Raw genomic sequence first — 18,436 nt, 5'->3', positions numbered from 1 at the left:
GCTGAGTGAATCCGGGGTCTGATGTCACCGCTGTAGGGGTGAGGAGTCAGTGAAAACTGTCCCTGGAGGACAGGAGCAAGGGCCGGAGAGAGCAAGGAGGTGGGGGCAGGAGGAGACGTACAGATCGCTGTACTGGTGTCAAATCCAAGTTGTGGGATGACGCTCTGAGTGCCACTGCATCCTGCTGATGACAGACGCATACCTATTCTTTTTTAATTAAAAAAATAGAAGGGCAGCTTTTCAACGACCTGATAATGAACGTATCACTCACAGAGTTCCGCCAGCCAGTCCTTCACATCCTCCATCGTGGCGTTCACTCTGGTCTCATCGGTGGGCAGAGTGATCCGACACCTCGGGTGGAATATATACGTGGGGTCAACCGTCTCTAACTTGATCTTTGTACTGAGCTGCTGCAGCACCCAGAGAAAATTCAGCATAAATCCATCTGTAGAAACCAGTCTGTCATCTGTCTGTGAAGCATGGAAGGAAGGACTTAGAATAATGACTGAATAGAAATGCCGACCAAACATGCATCTTTTTTTTTTACTTAAGAAAATAAATTTTTTAAAATCCTCACCAGAGGATATGTTTCCATTGATTTTTAGGGAGAGTGGAAGGTAGAGAGGAGGGGGAGAGAGAGAAACATTGATGTGAGAGAGATACATTGATTGGTTGCCTCCCGCACATGCCCCAACCCCGGCTAGGGATCGAGCCTGCAGCCCAGGTACATGCCCTTGACTGGGAATTGAACCTGAGACCCTTCCATACACAGGCAGATGCTCTAACCACTGGCCAAACCAGCTAGAGCAGCAAACGGTCAATGACAGGACACACATGTCACGTCATCACTGTCACTCTTTAGCAGCTACCACTTGTTGAGTGTTCATCATTGTGAAGCATTTTATACATTCTCTCACCGCATCTTCACAATAGCCTAGAAGGCAGTTACCCTATTATTCCCATTTTCCAGAGGAGAAAACTAAGGTTCAGAGGATTTAAGTGACTTGCTAAGATCCTCACAATCAGCAAGCAAGTAAAAACACACTAAACATCGCTTCCTTCCTCTTCATTCCCCTTAAGAGCATCAGAACAACTAGTTTCACTGTTCCCACCTGACAGTCTCTCTAACCCACAGCATTAGCAGAGTCCTCATTAATAACAGAACAATCGTAACAGCGATAGTTACAACGCCGAGTGTTCGCTATGTAGTAGGCACTATTCCACCAGCTTTCCGGAGAGGAAATGCACACGTTCAGTGTTTGTTATCCCCATTCAGCAATGAGGAAGCGGAGAAACAGAGGAGTAACTGCCTAAGGTCCCACTGTTAGTAAACGCCAGACCACAATGGCAAGTCCAGGCGTCTCATGCAAGGTCCGCGCTTTGATCTGTACGTTTTTCCATCTTGAGTAGAAGTGTCACGTCATTCATTACTAATACAGGGTGGACGCCCTTGTAACTCTTCTGCTCTGGCAAACAGTCCACGCCAGTAGCCTCCATATAGGGCTGGTCTCAGGTCTGCTCCGGCTCCCGTCCCACTTTAGTCCATTCTCTGCACAGATTCGGAGGGTTTCTTGCTGGAAAAGCCTCCGATGGTCCTCACTGCAGCTCTTACCACACTGATCAAACTGATGGAGCCTCTGCCCACCCCCTAACGCACCACGCACCCTTCTCTTCCTGTTCACGGTCCTCCAGCTCCAAAGGCCGGCGTGTGGGCTTGCTCCAAAGCTAGTCCAGTCCTAGCTTAGTGCCTTACTCCTGCCTAGAGAGCCCTTTCCCAGCCTCGCGGTGGCTGGTTCTCTCCTATCAGTCAGGTCTCTGATCAAATGCCACCTCCTTAGCGGGGCCTTTCCGCACTCGGACAAAATTCACCCACAGCTGCTTTCTGGAACTTCCGCCGTCACTCCCAAGTGCGGTACCTTGCGGGACTGGCTTCCTAGGAGCTATGTCTGTCAGGAACAATGTCTATGCGTTCACTCGTTTACCCTAGAGGACACCCACTGCACAGAAGCAGGAGGCGTCTCTCTCTTGTTCACCACGCATCTCCATCTCCTAGAACAGTATCAGGTCAGTACTGAATGAATAGGAGAGTCAGAGGAATGAATTAACGGAGAAATGAAAGGAGCCTTTAGGGGGCCTACCTGCATCTGTGCCTTTTTCATATTGGCATTGACGACAGCCGCCATGTACCCAAGGGCAGCCTCCCGGGTTTCACCATTTAACAGAATACTATGCAGAATCTTGAAAAGCTCTTGCTGAAATTTATTTTAAAAACAAAGAAAAAAATTAAAGCTTTACTTTAAAAAGTACCCCTTTGGACTTAAGAAGAGCCAGCTCCCTCCTCGCCTTCTCTCCTCCCCACTTCCTCTGACTCTGGGAGAAGCTGGCGACAGGAAGAGCAGACGACAAGCCCACACAACTGTGTGGGCAGCATTAGCATGGAAGCGGGATGTGGAGTGCAGAAGGAAGTAGTCACTGCTTTAATAAAATAGCCTTTGCTATCTCCTTTCCAGGAGAGGATCACAATTACCTTACTTACACTATAATTAGCCCATAATTTTGCTGCTTTTTTTGAGAACTGAAGCCATATAAACTATATTTGGGACCAGCGAGTTAAACTAACAGCGCTCACTCACCCCATGTCTTACATGCCTAAGAGCAAGCTGGAGAGAGCCTGGCCACTAAACTCAGGGCCCGTCCCAGCGATGCCTCCTACCGAGGGCGCGTAGCATTCTTGCTGTAGTTACCATTCAAGGCACCGGTTACTCGTCTACCGCCTTTCACTCATCCCCCGAGTTCATTTTCTGAACACCTACCCTTCCCAGCTCCAAGTAATGCTGCAATGACTGGCTAACCACGCGAGTGTTTTCCAGGGTAATAGCAGGCCCTGAGAAATATTTTTCAACCACTTTAGCCTGGAAAGAGAAGAAACAAATTCAATCGACTTATAATACACACTTGGGAAGGGATCTGAACATCAGAGCAAAGGTGCAAATGGCCACTGTACTTACGTCATCTTCTGCGAAGACCGAGAAGCTAAAAAAAGACCCCAAATAAGAGAGTCTCTGCAGTTCCCGCCCAGACCCAGGGCTTAGGGACTTAGGCAACCACAACGGCAAGGAAGCGACCTGTGGGAAAAGGAGAGGCAGATCAAGCGGCTGTATCGGCAAGGGCGGTAAAACGTCATGGACAGAGTTCCCAACAGCCAACCTCCTCAGCGGGCCCTGAGCACCGCACAATGTGGACACTGAGCATCCCAAAACACTGGCTCCCACGTGCGCTCGCTTCCCTGCTGGTGTTTTCTCATCTCGGATGGAGGAAAGCCTTCAGCTCCTCCACACTTTTGTAAAATACACTTCTAAGTTTTTCTGGACATACTTCTAAGTTTTACGTTTCAGAAACTCTGCGATGGAGTGCAAATGAACTCTTCTTATACTGCAAAAGGATTCAAGTCAATTCTTCCCTAGGACTTGTTATTCTAGATGTACGATACTTACCCAAAATTAAAAAAAAATCACAAAAGAAAGTCAACAGCTTCATCCCAGGAAATGGTATATGACAGTGGTCGGCAAACTGCAGCTCGCGAGCCACATGCGGCTCTTTGGCCTCTTGAGTGTGGCTCTTCCACAAAATACCACAGGCCTGGGCGAGTCTATTTTGAAGAAGTGGCGTTAGAAGAAGTTTAAGTTTAAAAAATGTGGCTCTCAAAAGAAATTTCAATCGTTGTACTGTTGATATTTGGCTCTGTTGACTAATGAGTTTGCCGACCACTGGATATGACATCAATTTAAGAATCCAGAGCCACCCACACATGCTAGAGCTAAATGCCCTGCAATGGACAGCTCCCAGACGATGCCCCGAGGAGCACCTTCTGAGTTATGTGCTCACTACAAAGGTGCATGCCCAGCAGGGAGGCACTTACCAAATTGCACACGGGGTGTGTCTTCCCAAACTTGGTTTCACAGAGCTCACCCAAAGCCTGGAAATCAGATCAGAGAGCCGTTTAAACGTATTTCACCAGACCGCAAAGTGAACACCGGAGAATAGCTCTAACTGCCGCTATAAATGCGCATGTATCCCTCCCAACCCTAACAGCTTCACTGCTTCCCTGATTCAGCAATACATCGCCCTGTAAAACACTTAACATAAAACAGAAATATAAAACGAAGCTAAAAGTCACTCAAACTTTACACCAAGGGGTAACCTCTATTGATATTTTAGTTAACAGCTTTCCAGACATATTTTTGGGCATATACACATTGAGGTAAATGTGTATATATATATTTAAAATAACTTTTTTTCCACGTCAAAAAGATATGCTTCGTAAACTGTAGATGGGCAATCTTGCCAGTGCTAAACAGAACTATAAAGAATTATAATTTAATAAGCTATCAAATCCAGAACATATTTAAAAGTATTCCTTAGCTTCACGATCTCTGGTATTTTTGAGAACGCCAACATTTTCCTTTTGAGTGTCAATCATTCTCATGTTAGAGAATCAGGGAAAGTGTTGCTTTAGGGACAAGCAGCACTAACACAGCCACCGTTAGCCAACCAAACGCCATGTGAACAGCGGGCTTCCTCTCTCTGCAATGTGGACACGGTGCACGGACATCTCTTTGAGAGGCCCAGGCTCAGAGCGCCACTGAGAAGGGAGTATTCTTGTTGCTCAGTTCAGGGTTCCCCAACTTTGCTGCACGTTGGGATCTCCTGGGAAGTGTCAGAAATCCCAATGCCAGGCCACAGCCTCACTTCGCACGAGATTAATTCAATTACAGTGACCGGGAGCCGGCTGAGTCCACTGACCTAGACAACAACCCGTTTCTGATTTTGGCTCCGGGAGACTTCCTCTGCCCGCCTCTCACTATCGTCCTTTCTCGAAATGCACACTCATTGCTGTACAAGCACCAATAATGGTACAAAATAAACTGACTGTCTATCCTAACGAAGGCTTTTGTCTTCTGTTGATATCTGATGCTAAAAGCTCCTCACTGAATCAAACCACCGTGGGAAAGCCAGCGATTCCAGGAAGGAATATTTACAGAAGATGGTGGAAAGTCATGGGCACCGAAATACTGCATCACTGAGTCAAACCATCAGCTTAGTCCGCTTCCTTTTATCTGCCACACAGAGCAGAGCATGAGGATTAATGACTTTTGTCAGGAGCCTGAAGAGCATGTGCAATGAAGAGCCCTGTACAATCCACTCAAAATGATCTTTAAAACAAGAGTTGCGGTTTCCCAGCAGGGTCTTGAACGTTCGCCTGTTAGCTCGGTTTGGGGTTTTGAGGAGGTCAGTGTACCCTTGTGCACGCCTCTGCGCTAGCATTTATCACGGGCGCCTTGCTGACTGTTGCTGTGGCCTGGTTTTTGCAGCAGACTGCGAGCACCTGCGGAGAGCTGGCTCCCTTGTCTAGTGGGCTCCTGCGCCCAGGGCCTGGCTCAGACCGGGTCCCCAGGAACTAACAAGCTAATTGTGAGGTATAAATGGTAAGTCTGTATAATGATTAAATGGAACAAATGTGGTAAAAAAATACCTATTTAACCAAGGCCTCAACTTATGGAATCTGTATTTATATATAAAGTTAATAAATTATTTTGACATTTTCCTTCCTATTTCTAGAATAAAAAACATTCAGTAGTACTTCAAAGTACTTTTCTCCCAAAATTTCAAAGAAGTAAATTCAGAGAAGGAAAGAGCCTGTTATTTTGTTTCTGGTTCCAATGTTTTTATCACAGTCAAGGTCCTCAATGAGAATCTGGCTGAAACGTTCGTCCACGATTTCTGCTGAGCTAAGTAGATCCGTGTTTTCCATGTTCAAGTGAAGCTTGAAGTGTGCAGCCCCAGGAAATGGAAGGTGAACAAGAGAATGACTCTCAGACCTTCTGTACAAAGTCACCACATAAACGATAAAGCTGTATACTTTTCTTAGTATAGCCTAACCTTTTATTTGCATTTGTAATTTTTTTTTTTTTAACAAAATTTCATCCCAAATAGTATGGTATGCTCACTGCTGGGAGAATCAGAAGGATACCACCAATAATGATTGTTCTCATAAGCTATCCGGTGAGCGGGGGGCATTGTAACGACTGCATCACTGACTGTCTAGGCCTCGATGGGTGGGATGGGTACCGGGCTGCTAACTGTCTTCGCTGACACATCCCACTGCACGCCACACACTCTGCATGGCTACACAATGATTTCATGTTTTAAATTTGAAAACAAGGTTGGCCGTGGACCTGAAAGAAAAGTGCATGTTAACATAACCTGGAAGGAAACAGCTACTGGATGGGTTATAAGAAAGAAGCTTTACCATGAGGGGGTATTTAAAGTAGTCACTATCAAGGGAGCACTCTTTGGCAGCAAGCGCCAGGCCTTGTAAAATGGGGATAAAGATCTGTAAGAAAACAAAACAAAACAAAATCAGAAATACAAATTTAAGAAAAGTTAAGAACGGGAGGCATCGTAAATGAAGTGCGGATCTGCATGCACAGGCGTCTCCCGCCTCCCCAAGGAAAAGCTGTTTGCATATAAGGGAGTCCAGACCCAGCCAGGGTGCTGCTATCCTTCACGCCCAGCCACAAAGTAATGCAGCCGAATTCTCCAGAAGCACCAGGACATGGAGAACCCTAACACCCTGGCAGGATTCCCAGGGATTCCACAGAAACTCAGGAATCTGGAGCCTGATATAGACCCTCCAGGGGTCCCTGCTTCAATCAGCTCAAAACACATTTCTGATCATCAAGCACCCATAATCTGTAGAGAAACTGGACTACATGTTCTACTACCTTCTCACCTCTATCAATGGTGTTGATAAATTCTTTGTTTCCACCCTCCCACCTCCATCTAATTCCTTCCATCTTTCCCTGTATTTTGAAGAGAATAAGAAAAACAAACCAATAATGGATGTTATTACTACACTAGAGGCCCAGTGCACGCAATTCATGCACGGGTAGGGTCCCTAGGCCAGACCAGCGATAGGGTCCCTAGGCCTGACCGGTGATCAGGGCTGATCGGGGCCTTCCAGCTGCTGGCCGGGGCCTTCCTACGTTCCGTGCCGTCCCCTGGTGGTCAGTGCACATCATAGCGATCGGTTGAACTCCGGTTGGTCAAACTCCCGAGGGGACAATTTGCATATTAGCCTTTTATTATATAGGATTAACCTTAAATATGTAGAACAAAGAGATAGCTGGTAAACGTTAAAAATGAAAAAGAAAACTTTATCAGAATGTCTTCCCTCCACAAACAATATCCTGAGGTCAGAGCTTCAGGGCACTCTCATGTACGTTCACAAGTTTACCACTAATGCCAGGGCACACAAACACTGCCAGATGAGCACAGCACAAATGACTTCGAATGTCACAACGCACTCACTGATCAACACATCTGGGGATTTGGTAGGGATTCAAGACTTCTAATTCCATTAAAGTAGAAAAAGTTGTAATCAACGGCTAACAATCTGAATGCCAACACGTTGAAGAAGGGAGTGTTCCATGAAGCCCCTGGGAAACCTGAAAACTCCCTTTCCTACTAACCTCCTTCATTGTATTGAGCACCTTCATCGTTTAAGAAGCACAGTGTTACAGAAAGGTGCCCTGGATTACCCAGGCCTTAGAGCATCCTGAGGTATCAACACAGCTCTGGAAGAAATCATTCTAGTTTTGCAAATAAGCAATCAGGGTAGAAGTAATGTGCTTGCATAAGAGCTAAAAATGGAGAGGAAGTGCTTAGATGGGGAACGTCAAAACTGCAAGCAAGAAAACAAACAAACAGAAGTTCCAGAATCACCAAAAATACATTTCTTAACTGGTCATCTAAAGTAACCTCTGAGCACCGTTTTCAGGAATGCTATAAAGTAAAACATCACTACTCTTTCTAATAGAGCTTTCCTCTTTTGTAAGTAGAGTTTACGTTACAACAAACAGACAATATTGCTAAGCATATTTTTCAAATAGTCAAATGTTATACTATCTGTGTGGCTTACATATTTTAATAATTCTCTTCTATTCATATAAATAGCTCCCAGCAGTGATAAAAAAAATGCTACAGGTGTTCATCTCCAAGCTTAAATTCTAGCAACTATTTATTTCTGATATCTTTTTTTTATCTGTGAATATCACAAATATTTACATTTCAGTCAAAAGATTTAATAATTTAAAGAAGACAGGAAGGTAACTTGTTTTTCAGTTCAGTAACTCCGTTTCACTCATCCTTCCTAGAAAAAACACGTGGTGATACCTAAGGAGAGACAAGCCTTGTTTCGGACTAAGTGGCAGAAAAGGCATCAGAATCCTGTGATTAAAAATAAGCAGGTCAGCAGTGGTTGCACACATTGTGAATATACTAGAGGCCACTGGACTGTACACTTCAAAATGGGTACATTTGCTATGTGAATATCACCTCAGTTGTATAAAAACAAAGAGGTCATTTCCTAGCCTCTGTGCAATAAAACAGGTACAACGTACTTCTTTCAGCTGATCAAATGATGTCTTTTTTAATACAAGTATTCTAGTTAATGCACGTTACACATATAACACAACGTATCACTTAACCCTCTCAAGACAGTTACTTATTTTCATCAGTGTTCACTCATCCTTCTAGAGAAGGAAAGCTCACTCTGATGCCTTAACTATTCCCTATGTCAACGAGACCATCAGATAAGAGAAGCAGCAGATGGATCCACATAGAGTATATAACGCTAACTGGGAGTTTCACTCCTGAATTTTAAAGACACAATTTCTGAGAATTCAAAGACATTAAAATGAATAGCTATAGCCTGGCTGGTGTGCTCAGTGGTTGGGCGTCAACCTATGAACCAGGAGGTCATGGTGTGATTCCCGGTCAAAGCACATGCTCGGCTTGCGGGCTCTGTCCCCAGTGTGGGGCAGGCAGGAGGCAGCCGACCAATAATTCTCTCTTATAATTATAATTGATGTTTCTAACTCTCTCTCCCTCTCCCTTCCTCTCTGAAATCAATAAAAATATATTTTAAAAATTAAAAGCTATAAGTAATCCTCCTATATAATAAAAGGCTAATATGCAAATTGTCCCCTCGACCGGGAGTTCAACCAGGGGACGGGGCCGGCCAGCCAACCACCCATAGCCCCTCCCCCCAGCCGGCCCTGCCCCCGATCGGCACCCTCTCCGTGCCCCCCCCATCAAGGCAGGCCGGCCGGACACACCCATGCACGAATTCCTGCACCAGGCCTCTAGTATATATAAAACCCTATGCAAATAGACTGAATGGCAGAACAACCAAACAACTGAACAACCAGTTGCTGTGACGTGCGCTGACCACCACAGGGGCGTGCACGGACCATGGCAGGTGTTGGCCGCAATGGGCTGGTGGAGCAGGTGAGTGGGGGCACCAGACCAAGGCGGGGTGCTGGTCGCTGTCATCGGGGCAAGCCTCTGATGGTTACTGCAAATTCTTTGCTCCCACGTGCCATGGTCCTGCCCAGTGCTCACACCTGCTGCCGGTGCCAGCTCCACTCGCACCCGCTGCCGGCGCTGGAGACGCCTCTCCCACCCGCTGTTGGTGCCCAGCACCCAGCGCCAGTCCCCATCACCCCTTAGGGCTTCTCCACCTCCCCCTGTTCCTGAGGGGCAATCAAGGCAGCAGCCGCTGCTCACACCCGCTGAAAGCACCGGCCCTGCTCGCACCCACTGCTGGTGCCAGCCCCAATCGCTCCGCGCTGTCAGCAGGTGCAAGCGGGGGCGGCGCCGTCAGCATGTGGGAGCGGGGCTGCCAGCAGACAGGGGACCAGGGGCCATGGCAGGAGGGGCCAGGCAGGGGCACGGAGGATGGGCGGAGACCCGCCCCTGTGCCCACCACAGCCTCATGGCCCACAGTTCCTTCCAAGGTGCACGAATTCGTGCATTGGGCCCCTAGTTAAGTATAAAAACAGATTAATAAGAATCATATCAAGTACAGCTTCCCTCTGTTATTCTTCCTAGTCATACACAAAATAAATGATCATACAACAAACTGAGAGATGTCATAAAAATCCTTTCACGAAGGAAAGGAAGCAGCTTGTGTGTAAGTGGCTGTGGCAATGTGCGTACTTTGTAAGACAAGCCATAAAGCAGCAACCAAAGGTAATGCTAAAAAACTCTGCAAGCCTGAGCTTAATAGTTAATATTATTATTAAGCTTTATTATTAAATATTGCATATCTGCATTTTCACTTGACTTTACACAATGAGATATCAAAAATGAGTGAACAGTTAATGAATGAAGTAATCAGTAAGATCTGAGACATCACCCCCAGATTACTGGTAGGAAGACAAAGATTCTATGTGGTGTGTAAACTGTCGCTGCCCTAATTTGGTCATTAATTTATTAATCTCCTTTTTGTAAGCACAGAGAACTAATTGTCAACACTACTCATCAGGCATATGCACAGTGAGCCGAATGCTCTCTCTTGGTATTCCTGTGTTAAAAGCTCCTTAAAAATCAGGGACACACCCTTATATTTCTTCTCCTTTCCCAAAGTACTTAGCACGAATCCTGTTTAGAATGTTCCTGCCTCATTGATTAGTTGAAATGGACATAATTTGAACAATGCAGCTGTCAACCTGATTTCCCTAAGAAAGGAATCTCAGGTAAGTGTCCTTTCTGAGCAGATAACACAGGCATAATAAAATTCAGGAACAGAGTTTCAATACATGTGCATTTAAAAATCAGCTCCGTCAGAGAAACGCCTAAGCTAAAAGTTTCGGTAGCAAATTCCCGAAACCTTACCTGCTTGAACACTTCTTCATCCTGGTGAGTGGTTCTCACCAGCTCTTGAATGAAGCCGTATGGGAGGTTCCTACACAGCATGTACGGCACCAGGAAGGACGGCTGCTGCATGGACCTGTGGACCAGGAGAATCAATAACTGTGATGAATCAACCAACTACCACAGAACACAGAACACATGGAAGGCCCTGTCAGCAGCAACTGCCAGCCAAATGTCAAACTTGAAATCTCCCAAATGTTTTACAAAGCAGTTTAGGTAAAAGATCACCCTTATCTCTATAAATAAAAGCGTAATATGCAAATTGACCGAATGACCAAACAGCAGAACGACCGTCCAGACGACCACGCTATGACACGCACTGATGTCAGGCCAGCCAAGGCAGGTACAATGCAATTGGTTGAAGGGCCCCACCATCACCCCATGATCACCCCGCAGAGGGAGACCCAGGCCACCCTCTGTGGGGCGATCGATGAGGAGGCTCCGCAATCGATCTCCCGTAGAGGGAGGCCCAGGCTACCTGGCTGGTGGCACTGCAGTGGGTGAGGGGGGCCTCCCTCTGCTGGGCAACATATCGCCCGCAGAGGGAGGCCCAGGCCAGCCAAGCGATTGCACCCCATGCCTGTCACCCACAGAGGGAGGTGACCGGTGGCAGGGGAGGGGCAGTGCCGCACAGATGGCAAGCAGTGGTAGCGGCAGGGGCAGGGCCAGCTGCCAGCAGAGGGGGGAAGGAAAACCCTGATAGGCCCTGATCGCCAGCCAGGCCTAGGGACCCTACCCAAGGGGTCCCAGATTGCAAGAGGGCACAGGCTGGGCTGAGGGACACCCCCTGCCCCCATGCACGAATTTCGTGCACCAGGCTTCTAATCATAAATAAATTCCTTTCTGTCTAAAAACTGAGAGATTATGCCAAAACCGGTTTGGCTCAGTGGATAGAGCGTCAGTCTGCGGACTGAAAGGTCCCAGGTTCGATTCCGGTCAAGGACATGTACATTGGTTGCGGGCACATCCCCGGTGGGGGGTGTGCAGGAGGCAGCTGGTCGATGTTTCTCTCATTGATGTTTCTAGCTCTCTGTCCCTCTCCCTTCCTCTCTGTAAAAAATCAATAAAATATATTTAAAAAAATAAAAATAAAAACTGAGAGATTAGCCCTGGCCGGTGTGGCTCAGCGGTTGAGCATAGACCTATGAATCAGCAGGTCACAGTTTGATTCCCAGTTCAGGGCACATGCCCGGGTTGCAGGCTCAATCCCCCAAAGAGGGGCCTGCAGGAGGCAGCCAATCAGTAATTCTCTCTCATCATTGATGTTTCTATCTCTCTCTCTCTCTCCCTGCCTCTCTGAAATCAATAAAAAATATATTTAAAAAAATTCACCTCTTTTACTTATTGGTTTATGCTTTATCCAATTAAAGATGCGCAGTGGCTAGGCTGCCCCTGCTAACATCAAGCACCTCTCGGTTTCTCCTACCTGGGCTGGGTGAGGGAGCCTTGCAGTACCAACGCAGTGTGGGAGATGCACTGTGAGCGGATGTTGCTCAGAAGCTGGCTGACCGCTGGCTGGCTGCACATCTGAAAAGAAAAGACAAACAAAATCACCCCAGACTGTTGAAAACTGACAACATTCAGAAGAGACGGAACTCCAGAAAATGGCATGCTTTGTTCTTCCTTTATTCATACTGAACAAGCCAGAGTAACTGTGTCACCCAAGTACACTGCTTCTGCTGAAATCTACAGTTAGAGAAGAAAGAAGTGGAGGCTTGAGGCGACCACTCAGGAATCTCAGACATGTGCCCACTCGCTCTGCTTTTGCTAAGGTTAAGAGCAACAAACCCCAGAGGCCCTGCAGAAATAGGAAACTAACAGGTGGACAGCCAGATTAGTTTCTAATGGAAAACTAGAACTAGAAAATGAAGTAGGAATAAAATGAAATAATAATGAAGTCAGCACAAAAGAGGAGAAAAGTGTAGCTTCCTAAGTTTAAATGCAGTTTTGCAACTTTTTATGTAAGTGATTCTGGACAATTACTTAATCTCACCATGGTTCATTTGCTTACTTACACAACATTAAAAGTAGTACCCATCTTACACTGGATGACACCAGGCTAACTGAACAACTGGGGATCTGAACTAACGCAGGCCCAGCACAGCGCCTGTCAGTCTACGGGCTACAAAAATGTTGTTTATTATTACAATGATTATGAGAGACTATCAGAAATTACTAAGGCCATGTAAGTTGTTGGTAGCAATGGCCCTTGGCCCTGCCACTTCTTCCCTCCACTAGGATGTGAGTTCTATGTGGGCAGGGATCTTCGTCTCTTCTGCTCATACCCCAAGCTCCTGGTATAGAGCGTAGTACATGCTCAATAACCACTTCATGAGTAAGTAAATGAATGCTAAGTAGGGAGTGGAAACTTATTTATCAAGCAAATGACCAGGCTTTTGTGGGCTCTTTTAGATGAATCTATTTCTTATTACCTTTGGTGCTTTTTTTTCCTCAATTCCAACTCGGTCAAAACACTCGATGAGGTAGTTCAGCATATCTGTCTCTTTGCAGGTCTCAATGGCGAAATGGTCACTGTAGGAATCCCAAGAACTTGCCCCACCACAGGCTCCAAAACTTTGGAGAAGAGAAGAGAGAGTGATGGTTCGTACCTCTTCTCAGTGCACAGCGTTAGACAGTTTGCACTTCTGCAGCAGAAAGCCTGTTGGGATCCCTGCCCCGGGCCAGAGCGCAGGCCCCATGCAGCCAAGGCTGGAGCTGACTGCTCATCCCCCTGCTCCAAGGCCAACCACAGTCATTTCTAGTAAACGTTTTATTTTGACTAGGAAGTCTGACCAGAAACCCAACATCTAATCTTGTTGGGAATGGCAACTGACAAAACCAGGAGGCCTAAGGACGGTGAGGCGTTTGAAGGGATACCACACGCACCTAAGGCAAGCGGGCAGCATCGCTCGGGCAGACGTGGGGTTAGAGCACACTGAGCTATCACTGTCAGGATAACAAAACACCCCTCCTCCTCCTAACTCCTAGCATGGATCTCAACGCCTTCATCTAGCATTTGGCAACAGGGCCAGAGCTTAGGAAAACTGTCCAGTTAGGAGACATGAAAATGTTTGTTATCAACACAAATTTTCCAAAGCTGTCAGTGAAAAAGGCAAAGCAGCGCAGTAAGGACAAAACCAAACCTTTGCTCGAGGAGAGTCCCAACTTGAGGTCTCTTCCCAGCCCTACAGCTTACCTGTTACCTGAACCCAAACCTCGTCTTATGTGCAGCGAGGGTTAAATAAAATCACGTGAAGTGCTTTGTAGACTAAAGCAGGATACTGCGTGAGGCATTGTTATCATCAGTATAACTGTTCTCTGAGGCCAAAGCCAAACATCACCACAGGGTTAGGGGTGAGGGAACTCCAGTTTAGATCATTAGGTCATATGCCGAATCTGGTGTTAACTCACCGATTGATTTGATTTGCACAAAGGAGACAGATTAATCATGGCATAGGAAGAGGCCAGGAATTTTGAAATGAAATGAGAAAACATAAGCTTACCGAAAAAGTTACATGTGAAAGATGATAAAGGATGGGAAGAATATCAGGAACCTGAGAGACCCATTCCTACTTCAACGTGGGGCCAACAAAGGATAGAAACTAAAAAGCAAAAGGAACTTACACATTAACGATATGTTACGTACAAAGATGGGTAGATACACAAAACTAATTTTGGAACATATACACAACCAATCTTAGATTTTAGAAAAATATACATAACTGACCTTCAAATGACATTGAAGTATTTCAATCAAAAAGATGAAAACAATGCCATTTTACATCTAAAGCTTCCAGTAAATTTGAATTCCTACAATACAGGCCTTACTTTAGGTGTGACAGAGAAGGGAGGGAGGAGTCAAGGCTGGGAGGCAGGCAGCCAAGGCCCACCTGAGGGTAACTAGCACCCATACAGCGCCCGGACAAAGCCAGGACAAAGATGGGCAGGCCAGCATGGGAACCCTAAAAAACACACACACACAATTAACTTTTGTGTCTTCTTATCTGTTAATTTTGGGGCACTCCTCATGAATTAAGGGCAGGATCTGATATCTGTTCGCTGGCCTGACAAGAGAAAGTTGAGTACTGCAACAAAGCACAGGAAAAAACCCGTAAGAACAAACAGAAAAATCCACCCACAGATGTAAGAAGTGTGATGAGTCCCCGAAAGTAGAAAGGGGAAAAGAGATGTTTGTGTTCACCGTAGCTTCCCACCACCTGCCACCCCTCCCCCCTCCTCCTCGGACGTCAGTCACTCAGGGGCTATAGTAGGGCTGCGGGTCCCCAGGATGAACTGTGCTAACACAGGCTGTGCCTACGCACCATTAAGGTTGCCTTTCCTTTGAGCAGCTCTTGCAAATGACAATGAAAACAGAGACTCCTCATGTTTAACAAGGAAATTTAAAACCATACATTTCCTTGACCCTAAGCCCATATTTCTCCATTTTTACATTTCTGAAGCAGAAAGCACCTTATAGTTATTGGATGTTGGTGGGTCCTTGCCAACAGCAAGGAGTCAGTCGAGGCATGGGACCGACTGTGTGACACCGGCATGCTCAGGTGGTGGCAGCTCATGCATGGACACTAGGTTCCACTCTCAGCCAACACACCCATCCCACTGTAACTAAATCTGAACACCTCAAAGTCAACTGAAATGTCTTCGCAAATGCTGCACTCAGGCATGGAAAGTGACAGTGCGTGGAGAGACCGCTTGTCAGGTGCCAGGCAATGCAAGGGAAGGTTTTAGAGTTTTCAAAGCTAGGAGGTTGGTGTCTGTTGGTGACCATCTGTCAGGCACCAAGCAACACTTCCAGTTGATTTCAAGAGAAGAGAAAGAAAAAGAAAAAAAAGAAGAAAAGAAACAAACAAAAAAGGTTTAACCAAATAGGACATGTAGAGTGAACACCAGTGTTGGTCAGTATACTTCAAAAGCGTAAGTTTAATCCGAAAGGGCTAAAGCAGACCATGATCACAAGTATGAAAACCAGCCAGTCCAGCAAACACTCGCAATGTATGTGCGTCAAAGGTCAAAAGTCACTTACAAGGAGCTGTGGATTCAAAGTCAAAGAGTTGGACTCAAATTCTGAATGACAGATACTAAAGGCGAACGTGGTGGATAGCTTATATGCACAAATCTGTGCTACCAATAAACCCTTTAAATGTTTTAAATATTTTGTTGTTTTTTTCCCTAAAAATGCTGTTATAATTCATGATGGTTTTATAACTGCTGACATACGAAATGTGACATTGGGAATGTGTCATATATAAGTCCTAAAAGTATCTCTGGGAAAACATATGAACCATTTTCTGAAACTACACCAGTCCTAGTTAATAATGTAATTACTTCACATAATACCTGAATCCTTCTGAAAACACAATGAAAATTTTCCTGGGGGTATTACACATGCCTCAGATCTGTGCAAACTAAATCCAATTTTAAAAACTTGTTTCTTAAAAAGACTCCATTGCAGTTTCTTTTCTTCTACAAGGGGAACAATCACCCTCCTATTTTCTTTCCTTTCCTTTCTTTTCCTTTTATTTATTTTTTGCATGCAGGTCCTGCAATTTTATATCTTCTCAATGCAGCATAAAATCAGAACGGTGTAGCTTTAAGCGATGCACACTCAGTAACAAGGGAAGCAGTGTGCCTGCTGCTCCAGGCCCTGCCGTGGGTCCTGGGGTCACACGCTGAGTCAAACAGCTGCAGACCTGTTCCTAGGGCACCTACGTTCCAGAAGAGATGCTCAAAAACGACTGAATACAGCAGAGCTCTGGGGGAAAGGAAAGCAGAGGATGGGGGACAGAGCGGGGCGGGACGTGTGCGTGTTTTATGCGTCCAATACAACAGGGTTGGGGACAAAGTCTGATAAGATGGCATTTACACACAGACCTGAGGGAGTCGGGCAGCCGGCCAAGTGCAAAGGCCTAAGGCAGGAGGAGATATGCTGAGTGAGTTCAAGAGCAGGATGGAGTGCACAAGCTGGAGGAGGGAGGCAGGAGGCGTGGGAGTGTGTGTTGTATGTGCATTTGTGCGCGTGTGTGTATGTGAGCTGCGCGGTCTTGTAGGCCAGGGTGAGAGGCTTTGGGTTTCAGTCTAAGTGAGGAGGGAAGTCACTGGAAGGCTTTGGGACTGACAGAGAAAATGATTTTTTTTAGACTATTTCCATGTTTTATCTCCAAGTAGTGATGGCCAGCACAAATCAGAATAAACGTCCATTTTCACTATCTTGTCATTTTTCTCTTCCTGTTCAGAGGCTCATGACTTTCAAGATTTGACCTGCTTTATTGCAATATCTAAGCAGTAAAAAAACAAAAACCGGAATATTTCTTTCTAGTCATCCACTTCCTAGGAAACAATGAGAAAAACTTTCCTCAGAATAACTCCTATGTTACCTTTATCACAAGACAATTCTCGCACCTCACGCATTTCCACTCCTGGGAGAAGTGGTTCCTTATAGTTCACACAGCTCTCTCCACAGCGGACTACACAACACTGCAGAAGGAATGGTCCTACCTTCCCTAAGTGAACCCTGAGCATCGCCACTCTGAGCAATGAAGATGTGAACAGAGGAACATCCGTCCAGACTACTTCCAAAAAGATCTGCATGACATCAACTCCACGGGACACCCAGAGGGGGCCAGATATAAGCCCTGCCGATTCCTTCCTCACCTTAATCTTACAGGTAAGAAGTGGGTGTTCAAATCTTCCTTCAAAGGAAATAAAACTCTGAGATGATCAACTAGAGAGGGGAAAAGGAAAAAACCATTTGCTGAGCGCTTCATTCACAAGGTTTGGCTGCCTCTTCCTGATTCTGGCCCTACCAGCATGCTCAAGTTCCTCTCTATCTGTTTAATCAGTATGTCTTTTTACCCATCCTTTTATATTCTTTTTGATATCTATTCGGAAACTATAAGTTGCCAAAATCTGGATAGAACAGATTTCATTTTGACAGCCAGCAAAGGGCGTGCCTGCTGACTGGGATGGGATTCTGTAATTACAGAGTCAAATGTTCTTGCGCAGAACGGAGTAGATGCTCTTGGCAGCTAAAGAATCAGTAAGGAACGAGAACAAGACAGCCCTATTGGACGAAGATGGACACGCCAGAGGCAGCCCAGGGGCTCTGACCCAGACTCTGCACGGCCTCGTCACGTGACTCGCCTCCCTCCCGATGGCCCAGTTCTCACAGTGAGGAGGAGGGCTGCTGGGCGGATTAAGGTGGTAATGAATGCAGCACTGACAGTGGCTGGCACGTGATGCTCAGTGAGTATGTGCAGCTATTATTACACAATCCTGAGTTTTACTTCTCCTGCTAGGTGTAGGATCTAGATCTGAGACAAGGCTGGGATGTTGTAAGTCCAGAAAGACAGGTGTTAGTGACAGCAGCACACCATAGGATATCTTTGTTAGAGAGAGCTGGAATTAAATAGGCCAGGGAGAGAGAATTCTCCCACAGATAATTCACAAACAGCTAACAAAGCACTTATCACGCACGGAAATGGATTCCTAACAAGGATACCTGCCGCATAACTATGATCATGCAACAGAATTTTCCTACAAGAAAAAGGCACCGTTACGGCTGGGAAATTTACTCGAGAAAGAGGGGTATAATGTTCAAGCTAATACAAACATCAACCTTCCTGAGTCAGCAGTCAACCTT

General features: G+C 45.9%; 1 protein-coding gene across 2 annotated transcripts in view; it reads right to left on the bottom strand.

The window, feature by feature from the left end:
* Positions 1 to 18,436, bottom strand: part of UBE4B (ubiquitination factor E4B) — a 94,074-nt gene that overhangs the window by 22,335 nt on the left and 53,303 nt on the right. For both annotated transcript variants that reach the window (XM_028160996.2, XM_008151753.3), the window contains 9 exons: positions 13,212 to 13,353; positions 12,206 to 12,306; positions 10,741 to 10,855; positions 6,311 to 6,394; positions 3,920 to 3,976; positions 3,009 to 3,125; positions 2,814 to 2,912; positions 2,139 to 2,252; positions 272 to 470 (listed from right to left, as the gene is read on the bottom strand). In XM_028160996.2, the coding sequence (XP_028016797.2) occupies positions 272 to 470; positions 2,139 to 2,252; positions 2,814 to 2,912; positions 3,009 to 3,125; positions 3,920 to 3,976; positions 6,311 to 6,394; positions 10,741 to 10,855; positions 12,206 to 12,306; positions 13,212 to 13,353 (1,028 nt within the window). The remainder of the gene's footprint in view (positions 1 to 271; positions 471 to 2,138; positions 2,253 to 2,813; positions 2,913 to 3,008; positions 3,126 to 3,919; positions 3,977 to 6,310; positions 6,395 to 10,740; positions 10,856 to 12,205; positions 12,307 to 13,211; positions 13,354 to 18,436) is intronic.

Source organism: Eptesicus fuscus, chromosome 9 (assembly GCF_027574615.1).
Source record: "Eptesicus fuscus isolate TK198812 chromosome 9, DD_ASM_mEF_20220401, whole genome shotgun sequence".
NCBI lineage: Eukaryota > Metazoa > Chordata > Mammalia > Chiroptera > Vespertilionidae > Eptesicus > Eptesicus fuscus.
This window is presented reverse-complemented; position numbering and strand designations above follow the sequence as displayed.